General features: G+C 42.1%; 1 protein-coding gene across 3 annotated transcripts in view; it reads right to left on the minus strand.

Annotated features, from left to right (window-relative positions):
• Window positions 1-9,444: 9,444 nt before the first annotated feature.
• Window positions 9,445-21,385, minus strand: part of LRP2 (LDL receptor related protein 2) — a 200,626-nt gene continuing 188,685 nt past the window's right edge. For 2 of the 3 annotated variants that reach the window (XM_045480110.1, XM_045480108.1), the window contains 8 exons: window positions 19,889-19,979; window positions 19,030-19,097; window positions 18,534-18,651; window positions 17,873-18,002; window positions 16,778-16,882; window positions 14,861-14,968; window positions 11,211-11,282; window positions 9,445-11,021 (listed from right to left, as the gene is read on the minus strand). In XM_045480110.1, coding sequence (XP_045336066.1) covers window positions 10,860-11,021; window positions 11,211-11,282; window positions 14,861-14,968; window positions 16,778-16,882; window positions 17,873-18,002; window positions 18,534-18,651; window positions 19,030-19,097; window positions 19,889-19,979 — 854 coding nt within the window. In that variant the 3' untranslated portion in view covers window positions 9,445-10,859. The remainder of the gene's footprint in view (window positions 11,022-11,210; window positions 11,283-14,860; window positions 14,969-16,777; window positions 16,883-17,872; window positions 18,003-18,533; window positions 18,652-19,029; window positions 19,098-19,888; window positions 19,980-21,385) is intronic. The other variant, XM_045480109.1, reaches the window with a different exon arrangement.

Consider the following 21,385-nt stretch of genomic DNA (forward strand, 5'->3'; position numbering starts at 1 on the left):
CATTTGAGGACTTTAAGAGACAAAACAGATGAACATAAGGGAAGGGAAACAAAAATAATATAAAAATAGGGAGGGGGACAAAACAGAAGAGACTCATAAATATGGAGAACAAACTGAGGGTTACTGGAGGGGTTGTGGGAGGGGGGATGGGCTAAATGGGTAAGGGGAATTAAGGAATCTACTCCTGAAATCATTGTTTCACTATCTAATTTGTATGTAAATTTTAAAAAATAAAATATAAATAAATAAATAAATAAATAAATAAATAAATAAAAGAGGCCCCAGAGAACTTCCTTATCCCTTCTGCCACATGAGGACCCAGAGAGAAGACGACCATCTGTCTGTGAAACAGGAAGTGAGTTCTCACCAAACCCTGAGTCTCCAAGCACCTTGATCTTGGACTTCCCAGCCTCTGGACTATAAGAAATAGATTTCTATTGTTTAGAAACCACCCTATGGTATGGTATGGACTCTGGTATTCTGATATAGCAGCCTGAACAGATTAGCACAAGGAAATTGGTGGCCAATGCCGGGCTAGTACATGGATCAAAGGTTTGACCCTCGCCTCAGTTAGGGACAACTTAAAAGGACTATATCTAGCTCCAGAGCATCCTATAGGATTGACTGAAGCCTTCATGGAAAATGTATCAGAATTTATCTCTTTGTCCTATCTTGCCTTTGTCCCACCCATCCCTATATCTATATGCATAGCTTTCCAGAACATTCTCAAGATCTCATAATATCAACATTTAGTTTCATAAAGGGATGGATCCAAGCATCTTTCATAGATAAAGAATATTTTCTTCAACTCCTTCAACCTGTACATTAACTGAGTAGAAAGGGTATATATTTGCCATCAACTGGGATCTTTAGAGAAGTCCTGCTACCACAGAAGTCTCTCCACCATGAATGTAGTACACTGTGTTACCTGGCCTTGAGGGTTACCCTGCCTGGAGCAGGTGGTACCTGGTGAATAAGCAGATGAGTTGCTGGCCCACATAGAAGTTTACATTCTGGAGGGAGAGAAAGACAAAACTAGTAAACAGACTTATATAAAAGATGGTGGCCAGGTCTAAGAAACAAAAATAATTGGTGATGTGACCCAGAAAAACAGGGTAGAAACTAGGTCAAGGGGACAGATGGGACTTTGCTGAAACTGATAACTCTGATTTGACTTAATTAGTTAAAAATAGAAAAAGTAACTTCAGTAAATATAATTCTTTTGATGAATGATACTTTTCAAAGCATGGGTCCCATGGAATTATTAAAAGGGGGTCTTCCTTTATGAAAGATTTTTGAACACTGATCTTCAATTCCCCACTTAAGAAATACAAAAGCAGGTAACTTGATCAGATTACTAATTTCTGGCCAACCTGGACCAAGACCTGAGTCTTCTCTCTAGAACAGAGATCTTTCCATTACATCATGTCTCAAATCACAGAGATGACCCAGAAACCAGTGCTGGCCATGGTTAGAGAGGTGCCCTGGATTGAAACCTCCTGGTTCAAAGCCCTGCTCTGCTACTTACTAGTTATGTAGTTTTGAGCAGGCTATTTTAATTCTGTGCCTGTTTCCTCCTTCATAAATTGAGGATGCTTATAATCATACCTCCCTCAGCTTGTTGTACTCTTTAAATGAGATACTATGTACAGAAACCTTAGTACAGAAGAGCATATACTAACTGCTTGGTGGACACCAGCTATGACCTGAGTTCATATCAAGCCTGGTCTCCAAAGGCCAGAAACCCAGGGCAGTTTCATAAGTGGTTCTCGACAGCCTATTCTGTATGAGAGCACTGTTAAATTTTAGAGAGTGGGTGACCCAGGAAGGGTAGAGCTTCTCTCCCTACATCAGGTGAACTTATAGTAACAGCTTATTTCCTGTCAGGAATCTGGAAGGGTACAAGGTTAACTTCTCAGATATTGTTTAAACAACACCTGATGAGGGTGTCTAGGTGGTTCAGTCAGTTAAGCAGCCAACTCTTGATTTCAGCTCAGGTCATATTCTCACGATCATTGGATTGAGCCCTGCATCAGGCTCTGTGCTGAGCATGGAGTCTGCTTGTGATTCTATCTCTCTCTCCCTTTCTCTCTGCCTCTCCCCCACTCATGATCTCTCTCTCTCTCTCTTTCAAAATAAATAAGTAAGCATTTAAAAAATACATTTAATAAATAAACATCTGGCCATTCTATTCAATTACAAACCTTTATCAGGAGATTAGGAGAAAAAAGACAAGATGTAAATTTAAACGGCAACTTATCAAGACCAGAGTGACCTCACATGCATTAACTTCTCTGAACCAGCCTGTGACGTAGGCAGGATAAATGTGCACCTGTGAGATCACTCATCTTTCACGGGGGCTCAGGATTCGATGGATTTCTTTCTTGCCTTAGCCTGTAACTTTGTTCATTTATTTACTTAGCTAACATTTATTCAACACCTATTAAGTGTTGGGTTCAGTGTTAGGAGCTATGGATACAGCAGTGAAAGCTAGCTGTTGTCCCTGAGACATTCACACAGAGTAGGAGAGACACGCAAAAAAAAAAAAAAAAAAAAAAAAAAAAAAAAAAAACACCCATTGTAATAGATTATTCTGTAGTCTTCCTGAGGCAAAACCAGAATGGAGGCAAGCCGAGAAGGTCCGTGAGAGTGCAGGAGAAGGCCATGCATCCCTCTTAATTAAAGCGAGACCCACCAGGAAATTACAAATAGAGTTTAGTCTAGGGTTAGGTGTCTAAGCTGTTTGGCTCCGCTATCCATGTTGAGGCAGGGCTCAGAAAAATCACTGCAGCTGCCTTTTTCTTGCCTCTCTGTTCCCCGGGAACAGCCACCTTGCATGATAGGATGCAGGAGTCACACCACGAATCTTCAGCCCATCTTTCACAGAAGAAATCAAGGCGTATGTTCATTATCTATTTCAACACAAGTGACTTGAACAAAGAAAAGGTTAATGCTGGTTGGCACAACTAGTCAGGGCTGGCTTGGCCCTTCATAGGGAGAGAAGCCAGCACCCAGCTTGGGGAGGAGCACCCCGAGAGCCAGTTCTGCATGAGGAATTCCCTGTGACTGCAGCCCTCTCCTCCAACGGCTCGTATTAAATCACATTAGTGCTAACTGACTGCAAGATAGCAACACACAGAGGCCAGGGGTGATTTATCTGACTTATCTGAGTTAGGGTCCTGGATCCAACAGTAGTTATAATAGGTTGTGTAAGTCATTTAATCCTTTCTGACTTCAATTTCTTCATCTGTAAAATAGGGGTGACAATACTGATCTACGTCATTGGGTGGTTGGGAAGATTAAACGAGTTCACACTTGGAAAGTGCTTAGAAGTCTTGGCACACAGAAAACATGCTATAAATACCTACTGTTATAGCTGTTAGACAGTATAGGTCACAAGAATCCATAGAAATAAAATAGGGGGGGGCGCCTGGGTGGCGCAGTCGGTTAAGCGTCCGACTTCAGCCAGGTCACGATCTCGCGGTCCGTGAGTTCGAGCCCCGCGTCAGGCTCTGGGCTGATGGCTCAGAGCCTGGAGGCTGTTTCCGATTCTGTGTCTCCCTCTCTCTCTGCCCCTCCCCCGTTCATGCTCTGTCTTTCTCTGTCCCAAAAATAAATAAACGCTGAAAAAAAAAAAATTAAAAAAAAAAAAAAAAAGAAATAAAATAGGGGAAGTAAAGGAAAATTTCTCCTGGGTCATGCCGTGCAACCTCCAAAGCATCTTCCCATCTGTTATCTCCATTTTCTGATCTGTGAGAGGGTAAAAATAGTAGTTCCTGTATAAAGCTTCCAGGAGAATTAAATGAGCTACTTTACATAAAGTGCTCAGTAAATGTTAGCTGCTACTATTTGATACTATGCCCTGGAACCTAGTAGATGCTCATTCACTATTTGTCAAATGAATCAGTTTATCCTCATGAGAGTCCTGTGGAGTTTATCATCTCCATTTTCTTTTTTCTTTTTCTTTTCTTTCTTTTTTTTTTTTTTTAGGTAAGAAACCGAAGTTTTGCAAAGCCCAATAGTAGTGTGGGCAAGTCCAGCCAGCTAGTTAGGAAAAGAGTCATGGCTCCATGTCTGCTTTCCGAGATGCCAAAACTGACTCCTAAACCAGAGCTTGGTGGCCGTTTGCTTAAGTTATTAACATTGGTGTCTTTATACTCTAAACACCACAGCGCAACCCATTCTGAGTGGTAACCCACGTGGCCATCGTAGTGACTAGAGCATTCCCTCCTGGGCTGGACCTGCCTGATCTATGTCTCCTGCCATCTCTTTGTGCCATCTTTTTGCTCTGACACAGAGCAGAAGGAAATATCACACCTCGGTGATTTCCAGACATTAGAGACAGCCTTCTAAGACCATCTTGGAAAACAAAAATAAAAACAAAAAGGCTCCAGATAGCAGATGGATGATTACAAATTCAAGTTTAAAATTTTATGTTATGTCAGGGCACCTGGGTGGCTCAGTCGGTTAAGTGCCCGACTTTGGCTCAGGTCATGATCTCACAGTTCGTGGGTTCGAATCCCGCGTCAGGCTCTGTGCTGACAGCTCAGAGCCTGGGGCCTGCTTTGGATTCTGTGTCTCCCTCTCTGTGTGCCCTCCCCTGCTCACTCTCTGTCTCACTCTGTCTCTCAAAAATAAGTAAATGTAATTAAAAAAATTAAAAAAATAATTTTATGTTATGTGTATTTCACCATAATTAAAAAATAAATTCGATTTTAACTTTCAAAGAATGGAAGCCCCGTGATTAATTTATTTTATTCCTAGGTTCATCTCTTCTTTAATCCAGAGACCATGCATGGGCCTGGAATCTCATCAGAAGTCAGCAGGATACCATTGGTCCTTCTGGTTAAGGTCCCTTCATATGACTTAGGAAGCTCAGTATGGGCCTGGGGTCCCATGAAAGGCCCCTGAAGCCTTGGATGTATAAACAATGTTTGCGGGAGTTTCCTGCAGAAAGGGGCACTTCATGGCAGCTTTCAGCCCTAAAATTGACAGGCAGTCTTTCAAATACTTAAAAACAAAATTTTTTTTTTTTCTAAAATGCATCTCTTTGATAGCTCACCTAGAGAGACAGCATTTGAGGATAAAAATTAAGATGCTGTCATTGAATCCGCCTTCTTTGAAATCTCTGTAACAAGCCTAGAACTTACTGGAGCAGCTGCAGTAGGTTTGAAATGAACAGAACTCCACATGAAGGCTCAAATACAGATAAATCATTGAACCATGGCACTTGAAATCTAGAGGAGAACTTAGAGATAATTGTGTTCAACCCCTTCACTTTCCAGGTGAAGCTACTAATCACCTGGGAGGTGAAAAGACTAACCCAAGGCACGTGGCCAGTTAGAGCTGTGCTCAATGTGACTAAAGTCCATGTCAGCCGCATACATGAGGTCAAAGACAGATAAAGTGACACCCCCTTCATGTCCCCCCTGCCTCCTGAGTTTTTATTGCAAATAAGCCTCCATTGCCCTCCACCAAATGTATTTGGTCACTTTAAGATTTGGAAAATGGCAACAAAGTACTGTGCCAACAACCTGAGGTTGCTCATCTTATAAAACTGAAGTGTCACTCTGAAATGCTTTATTCTTAGAACTTGCCCCAAAATAAAACCATAACAACTCAACAAATGCTCTCTTGTAACTATACAGTTGGACTCTTGGTCATAGACCGTGTCTTACCTGACTGGAGGTAAGTGGTGTTACTGTCAAGAAAGCTCAGGACTTTTTAAAGTTTTCTATTCCCTGGCTCCTAAGAGAGGCCTCTTGAGGAAGTTATAGCCACAATGCGGCTGAGGAAAACTAATAAACAGAACATAATGGAAGAAAAGTCCCTTGGAGCTAAGTCTGGAAACATGGGAAGGGATAAAAGAGTAAATTTCTGGGGCGCGTGGGTGGCTCGGTTAGTGAGTGTCCAACTCTTGCTTTTGGCTCAGGTTGTGATCTCAAGGTTCGTGAGATACTGGGCTCTGTGCTGGACAGCACGGAGGCTGCTTGGGATTCTCTCTCCCACTCTCCGCCCCTCCCCCACTGTAGCTCTAGAACCTCTCTCTCAAAATAAATAAATAAATATTAAAAAAAAAAAAAAAAAAGTAACTTTCTACATCAGCTTGTTCTTCAATCCAGTGAAGTCCTGGGTGCTAGACACTGGGAATTTTGTGAAAGACCCTACCCCTGCCTTGTTGGGACAAGAAATGTGGCTCTGAACATTGTGACTTAAATATGCACTTTACCTTTCTGGGTCTTGGTTTTCCCATCTTTCATGCCCAGGGGTATTAATTGCCTTCTCATTACACTTATGTAACAATAAAATGAGACCCCAAATTTTATCATCTCCACTCCGGCCTCATTACAGACAAGATGTGTCCATTCGTCCAGAGGCCCAAATAAAATTTTGACCATCCCCATAACATCCTTTATTAAAAAAAAAAAAATCAAAGATCAGCCTCTTGTAATTAGATCAGTAGTTCTAATGCTAGCCGTATATTAAAATCACCCAAGGAGCTTTTAAAAATATATTTCCCGTTTTCAAAAAAAACTCTTCCTTCCTCCCCCACTCAATTAATGACAGTAAGGATGGCTACTGTGGACTGAGGGCTTCCTCTGTGCCAGGAAGTGGGCCGAATACATTCTTTACACACATTTCACATCAGACTCCCATGGCCAACCTGTTTTATAGAAGGAGCCTCTGGGGCTTTGATGAACAGCAGGAGGATGGCCTAGCGCCTATGATGAAGGCATTTGTCCTGTGATGATGGCTATCATCAGGGGGCATCAGTTTTCAGAGGAACAGAAAGAGGTGCCCCTCCTCTCTGGTCCGCATAAGCAGAGACAGCACTCAATGACTGGCAATATTGTTATGTAAGTGGGACTCAATGCCCCCTAGTAGTTTCTAGAGACCTGTTCGTTTGGCTTCTTATCATTAATTGCACAACATCACAGACACAAAGTGAACACGGAGGCTTGATTTTCAAACAAGATGCTCTGGATTCACTTCCAGGAAGGAGTGGCTCAGAATTGGTAAGACCAAAAGAACTGAGCAAAGCTGGTCACTTTGAGGTGAGCCAATCGGTGCGGATCTTCCTTTCCAGGGCATCAGAGACCCTTCATATATGGGCCCATCCAACCTTCTCTAAGCTACATATGCAGCTACATGTCTTCAGGATCTTCACCCAAGCAGTATCCGATGGAACAACACAGCACGGCTTGTGCCATCCCCTGCACCATGTCCGTCCCCACTTCCCTGTCTTTGCCCATGCTATCTTTTCTGTCTCCCCTCCTCCTTGGACTTCTTTACTGACAAATTCATCTTTGGAGGTCAAATGTGAAGATCTGTGACAAGCGCTGTCCTCCTGTGCTCCCACACATTTTATTGGGATTAGTTTCCTGCACTAGACTGCATCGTCTGAGAGAAGTGGCCAGCTTTGCCACTTTGGATTGCACCCAATCAATCTCTCAGCGGGTTGAGACAGCTGGATTGAAATTCCAGCCCTGTCGCTTACTGGCTGCGCGACTTTAGTGTTTAACCAAAGGTGTTTAGCCACTCGGTTCCTCACCTGTACAATGGGGAGAATAGTATCTACCACATAGGACTGTTATGAAGATGAAAGGAGATAAAACACGTAAAGTATTGAGAACCGAACCTGGCGTGTAAACATTCTACTAGCTATTGTGATTTGCTGGTGCCTGTAACACGGGATTCTCTCGTGACAATTCATGATTGTGTGTTACTTAGAGAGGACAGCAAACAAACTGAAGGATGTGAGTTCCTAGCTCATTCAGGACAATCTGAAACATACACCAGAATAGAGAGAATAGTATAATAACCCCCATGGACCCAAGGCCCAGCGGCAACATTTCTTGCCTTGTGGCCAATCTCTTTGTATCTCTATCCTGTTCCTCACTCTCTCCCCAGCACACACTGGCTTATTTCAAAGCAAATCACAGATGTGAAGAAAGCAACTTTAGCTTTATTCTCTTGAGGGAGCTTTCAGAAAGGAAACACATAGTCACATAGTATCCCCCTTAGGACATATGGCTTGTGACCATGATGAACACAGGGGGAAGGCGGAACAGAGGCTGAGAGATCAAGGGCAGCCAAGGACTCAAGCCTGCAGTCCAGGGCTCTCTCTAGGATGCCTGGGAAAACCTGTGTATCTCCAACCAGCTTCCTTAGAACCCTCCCTCACCCCAGGGCCTACATAGTTCTTAACTGTCTTTGAGCCAGTCTGAAATATTCCACCTCAAAAATCAAACGTTGGTCTTTTTCCATTTCAGAGAAAAACCAATGTAATGGATGGACTTCTCAATGGAAAATTCTCCCGTCACATATGTTCCTGAAACCCGTGGTCTCTGCATCCCTTTGTCTGCAACTGAGTGCTGGTAGAACACAGAGAGAGTGAGTGAGTGAGTGAATCAGTGAGTGAATAAATAGTAGAAAGCTTACTGGGAAACCCTGGAAAAAGGTGACCAGTATGATCTGACAGCTTTGGGTGGACACACCTGCTGTGGTCATGATTTTATATTGCACACAATACTCCATGTCTGCTACTAAAATTGCCCCTGTTTCACGTGCTAAAATGATGAGCAACCTCAACTTCAGTCCTGTAAATAGTGCCCTGTCTCCCCGGTGTTCCTGCACTGGCAGAGTTTCCAAACAGCTGCCCTGGCTGGAAGGAAGGAAGCAGGGGGAGAACCCGGCACTGGGGGAGCCTACCAGGAGGGGCTACGGGAGGGCCAAAGTCCCCTAGAGAGGACAGGAAGGCACCAGCAGGCTCTCTGAGTCCTTTCTGGGATACACCGGGAAATGAAGCTGAGCAGAAAATGAATTCTCATAAAAGAAATTCCTGAGAACAATTTCATAGTGAGCTTAATGCCCAAAACAAATACCAAAGCTGGAAATTACAAACATTTCCAAGTGCAGGTTCTCCTGGCTCCCTTTTACCCGTGCATTCACACTTTCTACTGGCTGATGCAGCCACCCCCATGTTAATGCATCAGAATACACACCCCACAGAAGCTTGAATTCCAATTTGGAACAAAACTCTCTCCAGCTGCAACTGTCCTCACTGCTCTTCTGTCACGCTCAGCATGAGGAGCTCGGAGATCCCTCAGCAGTGGGTCCTTTCACTGAGCTCTGGAACACAATCAGATCCGAAAAGGGGGACTTGGCTCAGGGCCTACAGCGTAAGGAGAGGTGGAAATTGACTTTGAAAGGCAATTAAAGGGGCTGCCTCCCCAGAGTTCAGGTGGGAACCTAAGGAGCTACTCCCCTCTGAGATTACCCCACCAGGCCTGTCAGGTCTGCATGTGCTGGGAATTCTTCCTCCCCTCCCTGAACTCTGGACACCCCTAGCTCTCAGGTTGCCTGGCATTTACAGCCCTGAGCTCTGTGTACAGCGAAATACAACCGATTCATGAGCTGGTCTTAAGAAGCACGCCAAAGAAGTCTGATAAAATACACATTTATTAGAAATTTTTCAGCAGCATCATTTCCGTTTGCTTTTCTAATCAAAGTATATTTCAAAAAAATTACAAGAAGCTCTCAAAATACAAGCCACAAATATTTTGAGAACTCGGTAACAAAATAATCAGTAGTACATGTTTCATTCATCCATCCATCCATCCATTCATTGTTTTAAAAATGTGCAATATTAGCACAGAGAGCCAGAAATGCTACTCAGTATGGAACTTGTATATTCCTGCCATGGGTCCTGTTGTGAAGATATGCCCACTATTCAAGAGAAACTCTAGGCTCTACAGTACATTCCGATACAAATGTATAATTTAGCCAAAAGGACCTAAAAAAAGGCTCAATAAGAACAGTTTCCCTTTCTATTCATGTTCAACTTAGGAAATAAATAGTCATTATAATGATATTTTCAGACAGAAACAAAAACCCAGTTGAGGCTTTGCTTAACTGGTATTTGCTTTGCACCTTACTTGATGAAGACACAGATTTGGTTTGAGTCATTCAGCTGGTGAGCTCCAGTGTCTGGGGTAGGTGACCGCCTGAGATGCCAGGCAAGGATGGAAACTGCCCTATGGTCCATCAGGCAAAAGAGCTCGTTCGACTGGATACAAACTCTTTGCGGGACACTTGTACCTCCTGACATGGAATTTTCTCACAGACATCACAAATAAAAACGTTGACTTGACAGCTAGTGAGGTAACACATGTGAAAGTGTTCTGGCTAGACAACACAAACATGCAGAAGGGTGAACTTGAATTGGTTTTTTTCTACCTTCTGCATTATCTGAGGCATCTATGGTCAGACCCAGATGTCTAGATAACACACAGTGCCCTGTATCCATATGCCTACTAATCAGCTAATCGAATAATCAGCTAATCTTGAACATTAAGTGCTGAGGTGTAAAAATGGACCCAAGAGTGGGGCCTGGGTTTCTTTGCTTGATAATCCTATAGGGAATATGAGTGGTACCTCTTCTTTAGACATGGCGAAAGGCCCCAAGTCAATTCCTTTCTTTGTTGGGTCATTTACTGGAATGATCACCAACCAATTCAGCAGAGACTTTTCTCAGCAAATTTAATGATGTGATAATCTTTCCAAAATTTACAAATGTACAGTATATTTATAGCATTACCTTCAGATAGCTTCAGTGCAAAGATATCCATATAGTACACTGTGATAATTACTTGTAAAAATATGAGACAGCATAAGTAAAAAAAAAAAAAAAAAAAAGACACACAAGACACGGTTTCCAAAGACACTTCCAACTACAGGCAAATGGGAAAAAATATATTTTTTTAATAAAGTACTGAATGTTAACTTTTTCTTCATCTGTTTGTAAAAAATATATGTGCAAAAGTGTGTTTCTAATGATCCCTAAACAGATGGCATAGCTATACCTCAGAGTCTTCTCTAACAAGGTTTGCGGTGTCTGTAAAAGTGTCTTCCGTCGCAGTATAGGTTGGCACTGGGTCTCTCCTTGGAGAACTTTTAGCAGGGAGGGAAGGAGAGGGAGTGGGAGCCACAGCAGTGCTGTCCTTGTGTTCATTCTCCATCTAAGACCACAGGGAAAAACGAATCAGCCATTTATTCCCCCAGTGGGACTGGAAACAGTTTTGTGTGAAGAAAACAAATCTTTACCAGTTTGCTCAGAATAATCTGAGTGTATACCCACCTTAGCCAGGCAAGTTATTGCTAAGAAAGAATGCTGAACGCCTGTGGGAACAAAAATTGTCAACAATTACCTCCGCATAGATTGGGTTTTCAAAGTTGGTAGTTGGTTTCAATTTTCGTTTGAAGATACTCCATTTTGTTGCCTAAATGAAAAGGGGCAAACAGAAAACCTTCAGTAATGGAATTTTTTGCATGGATTTGTTCCTCCATGGAGTTTTTTTTTTTTTTAATTTTACGTTTGTTTGTTTATTAGAAACAGAGCACAAGTGGGGTGGGGCAGAGAGAAAAGGGAGAAAATCTGTGCTAATAGCACAGAGCCCAATGCAGGGCTTGAACTCATGAAACTGAGATCATGACCTGAGCCCAAACCAAGAGTTGAACGCACAAGCGATTGAGCCACACAGGCGCCCAACCTCCATGTAGGTTTTAAAATGTCTTCTGAGTGAAGGAAAAAGCAAACTGGGACCTGGGACCCCATGACCTGACCCATGGGTACATTGTTCAGTTCCTCCTCAGACAGTCCCCAAACTGAAACTGAAAGTCTCTGGGCTCTTTTCATCTAATAAGTTCAAAGACTTCCTTGACTTGACACGTATAGTTGACAGAATCTGTGCCAACAGAATCTAGAAGCTTTGACAGAGACAGGCAAGAGATTTCTTCAGGGGCTGCTTAAAACTTAAGGGGAAAGCCAGATTGTAACTCTTATTTCCTAAAATGATGTCTTGATCCTTGGTCAACTCAATCCTATCCCTTCCCCTTCATCATTTCCTCCTGTAATCAAAATAGCAATGGTGACAACAAAAAACAGCATCTATTGAGAGCTTACTATGTATCAGGGGTTAGTCTAAAAGTTTTACAAGTTTTCCCAATTAATCTTCCTGGCAACTCTGAGGTAGGTGCTCTTATTTTATAGATGAGGAAGGAGTCACAGCAAGCGCATATAACTGAACTGTAGGTGGAAACGTAGGGAATGATGATAGGACTCAGAGGACCATACACTGAAGAACCCAAGGAGAAATCACCACAGACTACGGCTGGTGGCCCAGGTCTCGCTGAAAAGCTACCCATGGTGCCAGTGCCAGAAACAGCTCTGGCTGTTTCGAGATGGAAGAAGACAAAGGAACAGAAAGCAAGGGCGCGGACAGCCTACTCCAGCAGGAAGCTAAGGTAGCCCATATGTTTTAGGGACATCTCTTGCTCTGTGAAATTAGGCAGCCAACATGTGAGGAAGTAGGGGGCACATGACTACAGGAGAAGACCATTCACTATAACCCACATGTAAGTGAACACCTACTCTGTACATGGCAGCCACCAAGAAAAAGACAAAGACATTTAGATCAAGAGCCTGGACTCTGGAAGCTTACGCTTATGGGATGGGCTCCTTGGAGTTAAGCAATTACTAACAAGAGAAACTGGTGATTTTCACTTTTATCTCCTTGGGAAATCCAGTGCATGTCAACATGACTTGGAAAACAATAGAACTGAGTCATAGGAATTCTTGCTCCTAGCTTTGAGTCTTTTGAGCAGATTTACTGATGAAAGACACATTTGTGAGCCACTTTGGCACATTAATGTCAACCTAGAGAGAGCCTAACCAAGTGTTGCCTTACTGCTTTAAGCCACATTAGCTGCCATCTCAGTGCCCAGAAGACAACCGATAGAGAGAGATCCCTAGACATAGCACGTAGGACAGACCTTAGAGGGTCTCAGCCTCAACTGATTAAAAACAACAAAACAGAGGAAGAGCCAACACACTGCAAAGGTGAAGATGAGAAAGAAAGAGACTATAACTGATGAAGATCCACTCTCGTCTGAAAAATCTTTCAGTGTTCATTGTTTCTGATGACAGATGTGCAGGTCAGAGGCTGCAACATCTCCACCACATTCCCCTTCCTGCTCAGGCTGGGAGAGAGCTCTGTCCAGTGGAGAGGATCACTAGACTTGAAATGGACTGAAAAAAAAGTTGAGAATATAAAATAAATCTGGCACTGCCTTGGGGTTGAGTCAGATTTAGGGAACACTCAAGAGACACAACATTGCGACACTCAAGACTTGTGACATCCAAGTATTTTGGTGTCTGTAGAAAATTAATCTTCAAAATCCATTTTAAAATGTAGCTTAAAAAAATTCAGTCCCTTGAAAACATATAAAACTGGAAATTCCTTTCTAAGACATGTTTATGTGTCTGGTGTGTGTGTGTGTATGTGTGTTCGTGCATGTGTGTATCAGAAGAAGGAATTAGTAAATGAAATATGAAAAGGTAGAGACCTTTGTTATAAACTCTTCATTAGCATTAATTTAGTTCAACTTTTATTTGGATCCAAACAAGCAGAATAGAAACCAATTTCTGAGGTGCTGAAAATTCAGCATGACTTCCAAGTTAACTCTGCAGATACCAGTTATGCTTACAGATTATTTCAGAAACAAGGATTGTGTAAATAGTCAGATTTCTCACTACCCTTGGATTTGTTTCTTTATATTACTTTACAGGGGTCATAGAACCTTAAAACTGAGACATTCCAGATCCTATTGCTCCCAATTGGAAATGGGGGTGCTGAGGCAGAGTGGGGCTGATTTCTGGGATCACAAGGCATTGGGGGAGACACTACTGACGCTTAATGGACAGGGGCCAGAAATACTAAAATGTCTTGCAATGCATAGACAAACTTTTGTACCACAAAGAACTATGCCAATAGTGAGCCCAATGAGAAACATAAAGACTCTAAAAACCAGAGGAAAAATATTTTGCCCAAAATCAGACAGCTAGATCTTAAATAGCTTCATATGTGTCCATTAAAACTAGTGATGGATTATATATTAACACAAAATTTCATATCAAATTTAATTGAATTTCTCTCTGTAGACCAATCTAAAAATTTCAAAGTGCCTGAAAGCACGACAGAGAAGCTCTATTCATGATCTTTTTTTCTTTTAATCTCCAGTGTTAAAGCCTGTACCTGGCACACCGAGGGCAATAATGTTGGTTGGATGGATAGATGGACAGATGAAGAGAGTATGAGTTAGTGCCATCTCGTGGTGAATATAGGTAACAGCAGTAGAGCTAAGAACACAGTACATTATTCAGGGAACAAAGATGTGGACTGTAGAAAAACTACATTACATGAAAAAGGAAAAGGTCTTCTATATGTGTGATTGACAACAGTGAACTCTTTATTCTAAGTCATTCTGTAAAATCAAGTAACTCTAGTCTGAAGAGACTAGATCCTGAAATCTGTTGCCCCTCTTTTCTTTTTTTTTTTTTTTTTTAATTTTTTTTAACATTTATTTATTATTGAGAGACAGAGAGAGACAGAGCATGAGCATGGGAGGGGCAGAGAGAGGATGAGACACAGAATATGAAGGAGGCTCCAGGCTCTGAGCTGTTAGCACCGAGCCTGGCGCAGGGCTCGGACTCACAAACCCAGCGAGATCATGACCTGAGCCAAAGTCAGATACTCAATGCCCCAGTTGCCCTTCTTTTTTCCATATGGTCTCCCACGTCACAAGGAATATCATTCCATCTCAATCCATGCTAGAAATGTGGTTTTAGTTAGTGGAACAATTTTCAATTTATTATTATTTAAAAATTACCTTTATTAACTGCCTGTCTTGGGTCCATGAGCCTATCAGGGTCTCCCTAGTCTCCCCTAGCATTCGTAAACCCAGCAATTCCTAAGCCCTTTGCAAATCCCATACCATTTCAGTAGCCAGACACTATTACCTGAGTTGCATCAGCACTTGGGGAAGCCGGCTTTGTGTCTGGAGCTATTTCAGAAGGGTTTATGGGACTTCCATAGTTCTGGTTATCCACATTTCCAGATACAGTCACCTGCATGCATATTAAAGGATATTATCCAGTTTTGAAAGAAGTTTTGCTGTGAAGTTTCTTACCAGCTCTTTGGTTCTCTTTACTGCCTTGCTTTCTCACAGACATGGTCAGGCACTATTTGTCTTTTTTTTTTTTTTTTTAATGTTTATTTATTTTTGACAGAAAGAGAGAGAGAGAGAGAGAGAGCGAGCATGAGCGGGGGAGGGGCAGAGAGAGAGGGAGACACAGAATCCAAAGCAGGCTCCAGGCTCTGAGCTGTCAGCACAGAGCCCAATGCGGGGCTCAAACTCACAGACTGTGAGATCATGACCTGAGCTGAAGTCAGACGTTCAACCGACTGACCCACCCAGGCGCCCTGCGCTATTTGTCTTATTAGGAGAACAATCCCGTGCCCTAGGACTAAACACCATTCCCATCTCCCCAAAATCAAAGCACCAACCACTATGTCATCTGTCTCATGCCTTAGTCCTGGGAGGCAAACACCCATCACAGTCACACTCTCACTTAGTAATGACAATTTTATTGTGTTCTCTGTGCTGCCTTATTTCCACTGTTGACCATATTTTCAGACAAACAACTCCAATTGTATACTGGCAGCCAAATCTTAGAGGAACAGCATGAATTATTCCCAAACTCAGTGGAGAACTGAGACTCTTATCTTTGGATATTTAGAATAAAATTACTATTCTGAGATGACTGCTTACAAGAGGTTGAATTTCTGAAACAAGAGACATAATGAAATTAATACCCCTCTAGACATTTTCTGCAACATTCATGTGATTCCAAGGTTCCCTCCTAAGCCCAAATTACCATGAATATATAGTTAACAAATTACAAGGTAAAAATTCACTCTTTTTCCTATATTTTTACATTCACTGTTTCGTTTCTTCTCAAACATGTGTTTGTAAACATGGCCTCATTTTATTTCGAGCGAAAATGCCAAATGAAATGTCACATCTATTGTATCATGTGATCATATTTTTGCTACCTGGATATCAAAGGATCAGGAAAAATGATTAAGATGCAGCTGTTTCTGATCTTAAGAATGCTATCCATAAAATAAACCTTTTTATATTTAAAAGGTACCATATCTTATGATTTCAAATGAAGGTTAGGTATTAACCATGAAACTGCATTTCCCTGACGCTGTAGTTGTTTCAACAAAGGAAGTAGGCTAAATGCTGACAGGCACTAGAAGTGGTGTGGGAGCTACTGTTCCAGGTCCAGGGAAAAGTTCTTTCCCTTCATCTACTCACCTATGTCACCTCCCTGCTCCTCTTAAAGATGAGTAACAGGGCTGCACCAAAGGAAATTTAAGTATCTGCCTATCAATGTTGGGGACTTTAGTTTTCAGAAAAGTATGTGAAAGGCAAGCATAAGGAGGTCACCTCAAATAACACACCGGTGATACCAATAAGAACCCAGAGAGTATACCCAATCCCCCAAATCTCCACATAATGACCTGACAATCATTCACTTGTTCGTTTCACAAATATTTACAGAGAGTCTGTGTGAGTCAGGCACTGCTTGCCAAGCCCCTGAGTGGACTCGTAATTCTTGCTCTGACCACTCAGCATGACAAGGCTCTTGGTCAGCACTCCGAGAATGGTTGCCAAGCCTCAGCGACTCTGCAACACATTGGTGTCATACCCTTGGGTCAGTCCTATTATCGCATTTAGTGAACCTGAAGGGTGGGAACACTGCTTCCTTCCATTTGAGGGAAAATTAGGAGAACCCTAGGAGGGCATTATTCAATAGCACAAGGTTCAGTAGTAGCAGAACCTGAAAGAAAAGGCTGTGACTTCTTACCTGGGTTGGCTGGTGAACCACTTTGACATCACTGTCCCTGGACGCATACATTGGGTTTTCAAATATTATGGGCTGCTTCCCCATCTCCATGGCAAAGTGTTCACTCTGACGGAGAAAAGAAGTATCTGGTTTACACAGGAAGGAAGGTGCCCTCCTCACACCTGGAGGTATACTAGTTGCTATGCCAAATTTATCCAAAAAGAACTTAAAGAAAAAGCCAGGAGACACAAGGCCTCCACACGGCAAACATCACATGAAGTAACAAATGCACTAATTCATCAGATCAAGGAAACAGAAACACTCTTTTACACCCACATTCTCTTTGGCTCGTTAATGCAAATATTCACTTGGGGATAGGTCTGCACAGCAGAGAAAAGTGTGGCTGGTGGAAAAAAGAGCAAAGAGGAGAAGAAGGAGAGGGGAAAGAAGAAAGAATAGGTAATATTGTACTTTTATGCGGAGGTTAAACATGAAAGATTTGGGAGAAAGGCAAAATATTGAAAGTTATTTTCCAGTCCTGGTTATAGATCCTGTACTAGTATACTCATAAAGTAGCCATTTGGTCCTCACAAGAGGTATTACTGTATCCATTTTATAGATGGGGACAATGAGGGTCAGAGCGATCAAGCTTCATGCCTATTATTACATTCTTAGAAGGCGGCAGAGTTGTGATTTGAACCAACCATTGCATCTAAAATCACTATGTATCCCAACTATACACATTGGTGGGAAAATATAGAAGACTAGGAAACATGGATTTCCCTACTCCTTCCCTTAACATACAAAGAGTCATCAAATAAAAACAATACCATGCTCTCTCTCCCCTCTCCCCCAAAAAACATAAGACTCTTTAAGATTTTCATTAAACTTAACACTGTTTAGGATTCAAGTGTGGCTTAGAGCAGGGGTAAAGTGCAATTTTATTACTAATATGTTAGAGACCTTTCTGCAAAAACGTAATGTTTCCTAATTTTGTAAAGACTTTACGTTGAGAAGCATACCGTTTCATTTTTATTCTAGGTTAATTTTATTCTCTATAAAAAGTGTTTCTTTTATAAAACAGTAAACATACAGCCATTTTGCAGCCACACTCACCATCACCACTGATCTGTCAATGGCGGACTCAGGCCCAAAACCAGACACTCCAATATCCATGTTAACATCCGCTCCTGATCTGAAGGTCACCCCATTTCCATTTTCAGAGGATTTAACTAGACTGCTTAAGCTGAAATAAAGTAATTGAAACAGTGTACGATTTTTTAAGCCACCTGTTGCAATAGTACCCTCTCCTCCATATTGCTAAAGCTTACTTAAATGAAACGCTCAATTCCCACTCTGAATTCATATATCAAATATGGTAGGAAGTTGCCTTAGCTACACAGAAGTGTTAAAGCACATTGTTGAATGCTTGACATCTAAGAGAGGGCTAACTTGGCACTTGCAGGAATAAAGCCTGGTCCAACCTACAGACTGTGTTCCAGTCTAACCTGAATCCCCACCGGTGGGCATAACTATTTGGACTATAAAGTGTGATTTGCATTCAGGCTTCAAAAAAGCAGTAGATTAAGAGGTTGTGATTTGAAATGATGGCTTTTAAGTTCAATACTTTTTGTTTCTACAGAATAGGTTAAGCTGCATGTTATGCTATTTTAACTTACAAAAAAACCAAAACAAAACAAAACAAAAAACCCTGAATTATTCACATAGTCACATCACCCAAGCTTCTAAAATCAATATTCCACATGATGAAACTGACCTTGGTAGCTTGGGCAGAGAAGGCAAAAGGGAGCCAGTTCTCCTGTAGTGGAAAAATCCTAATGCTGCCAACGCTCCAATTATGATAATCAGGATGCCTGTCAACAGCACAGCCACTGCTGCCACCGAAGAGGGAAGAAAAAGTGACCATATCAGCATGGGGAAAGGGAAAGGAACCAATAGACTTAAGACTGGAAGCTGAGGGCAGAACCAATTCAAAGACTGAGTTAAAAAGAATATAAACAGCTTTCAACTTAGGAGCTGTGAAGCATTTCCAGGTCACTCATATATATTTTTTTTAATGTTTAGAGTGCGAGAGAGGTGGGGGACAGAGAGAGAGGGGAACAGAGAATCCCAAGTGGGCTCTGCGCTGACAGCAGGAAGCCCGATGTGGGGCTCGAACTCACAAACCAAGATCATGACCTGAGCCAAAGTCAGACACTCAAACAACTGAGCCACCCAGGCGCCCCCAGGTTGCTCATATTCTTAAAACTTACTTGTTCCTGGAGGGACGCCTTTTGAAAGTCCTATTTCACAATATTTTCCCATGTAGCCACTGGGACACCTGAAAGTGAAAGGAGAATTGCTCACAAGCTCTTAGGCTTCCATAGCTATTGTACAAGCACATCTTCAGGTAGAGAGAGGTTTGACCGAGCAAATTACACATGGGACAGTCAGTGTATCTTGCACAACTTTGTTTATTCTGCCAAGATATGATGAGCAGCAAAAACAACTGACTTTGATCTGACTATGAAATTCACTTTCAATGCTGTGGCTATGACACCTGCAAGGTCATCAAATAAATGTATTGGTGTCTATTCTATGCAATGTTTCCATTGAGAATGAAAATGGAAACCAAGATTGTATTCTTTCCGCTGATATGTTTCCATTAAACAGTTTTTAAAGACCTCCATTTATCTTATGCCACGTTAGAGCTTTCTCAAGAATTCTTTTTTTTCCCCCAAATCTTTAGCCCAGTCTCTGCTCATCACAAGTGCTTGGGCTGACTCAGCTCTGCTGACAGCTGGTCTCCCACACTCCAAGTGTAATTAACACCAGGTGAGTAGAGAAATTGGGGCTGTCACTTCTCTAATCCCTGTTACAGTTGGCTCACAATCCTGTGGCATCTCATGGGGGCTTGTTGGAAATGCAGAATCCCTGTGAATGAGATGATACTTATGCACAGTATGGTTTGAGAAGCACTGCCTTAGCTCTCTGTGGACTCTCCCAAGGGAGGGCAAGCTGGTCACGATGTGAAAATTAGTGAACTGGCAAGGCTCCTCCACTTGTTTTTCTGGCTACTTTGTCTAAAATTCCCCCAAGGCCTACAACTCGGACCTCAACATTCAGACTTACTTGCATTTGGGGAGGTCATTCTCATCAAAATAGCAATTTCCTCCGTACATACACCTGCATGGGGGGGGCATGTTGATAGGACTTTCGATGGCTGCAGAAAGGGAAAGCCATGCATGTGTTAGTCAGCCACACTCAGCAGAGCACCCAAACCATGCAAATGTGCTTCAGGCCCAGGGTCAGAGTGAGGAGTGGATGGGGGCAGGGCAGCTAATTAGTTTCCTCATCAAAACGTTACCTTCCACTTAAGTCAGATGAATATCCTTATCAATAATAAGGTCTTGGAGAGTAATGTACATTTGGTGGAAAGAAAGAGGCAATTTATAGCATTTTCCCCCCAGTGGAGAGATGCTACATTCCAGAACATATATTAACATTTAAAAGAAACTTGTGGTAAAGAAATCTCTTAGGACATTCGTGTTCTCATTTGAAGTTTTCAGAATTCTCCTCTGCAAGCCCAGTGAAACACAAGAGTTCGATCTGGGCACACCTCAACACTTCATCTGAAGGCTTCAAAGCATCAGGGACCCATCAATCAAGCAACAATGCAGATACACAGATGCCTGATAAACAGCTGGTTAGAGATGTCCTTTTTTTTAAGTCCTCCAACTTGCCCTTGCTCTGGGTCCCTGCTCCAGCTCAGCCCCCACATACTCCTTGGAGGTGCCTGATGGGGCTGTTAGCGTTTCCATGTCTTATACCTAGAAGATGCTCAGTAAGTATCTGTCACATGTGCACTTATTTAAGGAGCTCAGATATCCTCCTGGCTCAGTCCCTCTATTTGAATCTCTACTCAAAGTTCATTTTATCACAGAGGCCTTCCCAGAACTCTCTACCTAAAGGCCACCCAACTCCCACCTGACCCTCATCCCTCTTACCCTGCTTTCGTTTTCTCCTTTTGCTTTTACTATCTGACATTATACATTTGGGGAGGGGGGGCAGTCTCTATTTAGAATCTCTATTAGAATATAAGCTCAACAAAGGCAAGGGATCTGTTTTGTTCACTTTCATTATCTCCAGCACTTAGTACTTAGCACATAGTAGGCTCTCAATAAATACTTATCAAATTAATTAATTAAAATGCCAAACTAAGACCCCATATGGAACAACTACCACCATTATCGTGCTTGCTTTGGTTAAAGTTCTTTTAAACAAGAATCTGACTATAATGCACTTGGCGAACAATGTAAATGAGGAAAGTAGTAGATGAAGTAACATCTTGGACAACACCGCCCATGAGTGCGAAATTGTGATAAATGTCAGAACCATCTGTCTACAGCATAAAACAAATGTCAAAAGCTTGAAATTGTTTGGCTCAAAATATTACTAAATACTGTAATCTTGCCAATATTTCCCCCAGCCTCGGGATGAGAGTGGGGACAGGGGAAGAGAAGCGAGAGTAGCTGTTTTTTGGTTCCTGCGTTCATTCTCTAAACCCGCCAACTTTTCCGGCTGGTTCAGAAGAGCCAAAAGTTGGTGCCTTGTTTAACCACTTGCTCC

Source organism: Leopardus geoffroyi, chromosome C1 (assembly GCF_018350155.1).
Source record: "Leopardus geoffroyi isolate Oge1 chromosome C1, O.geoffroyi_Oge1_pat1.0, whole genome shotgun sequence".
NCBI lineage: Eukaryota > Metazoa > Chordata > Mammalia > Carnivora > Felidae > Leopardus > Leopardus geoffroyi.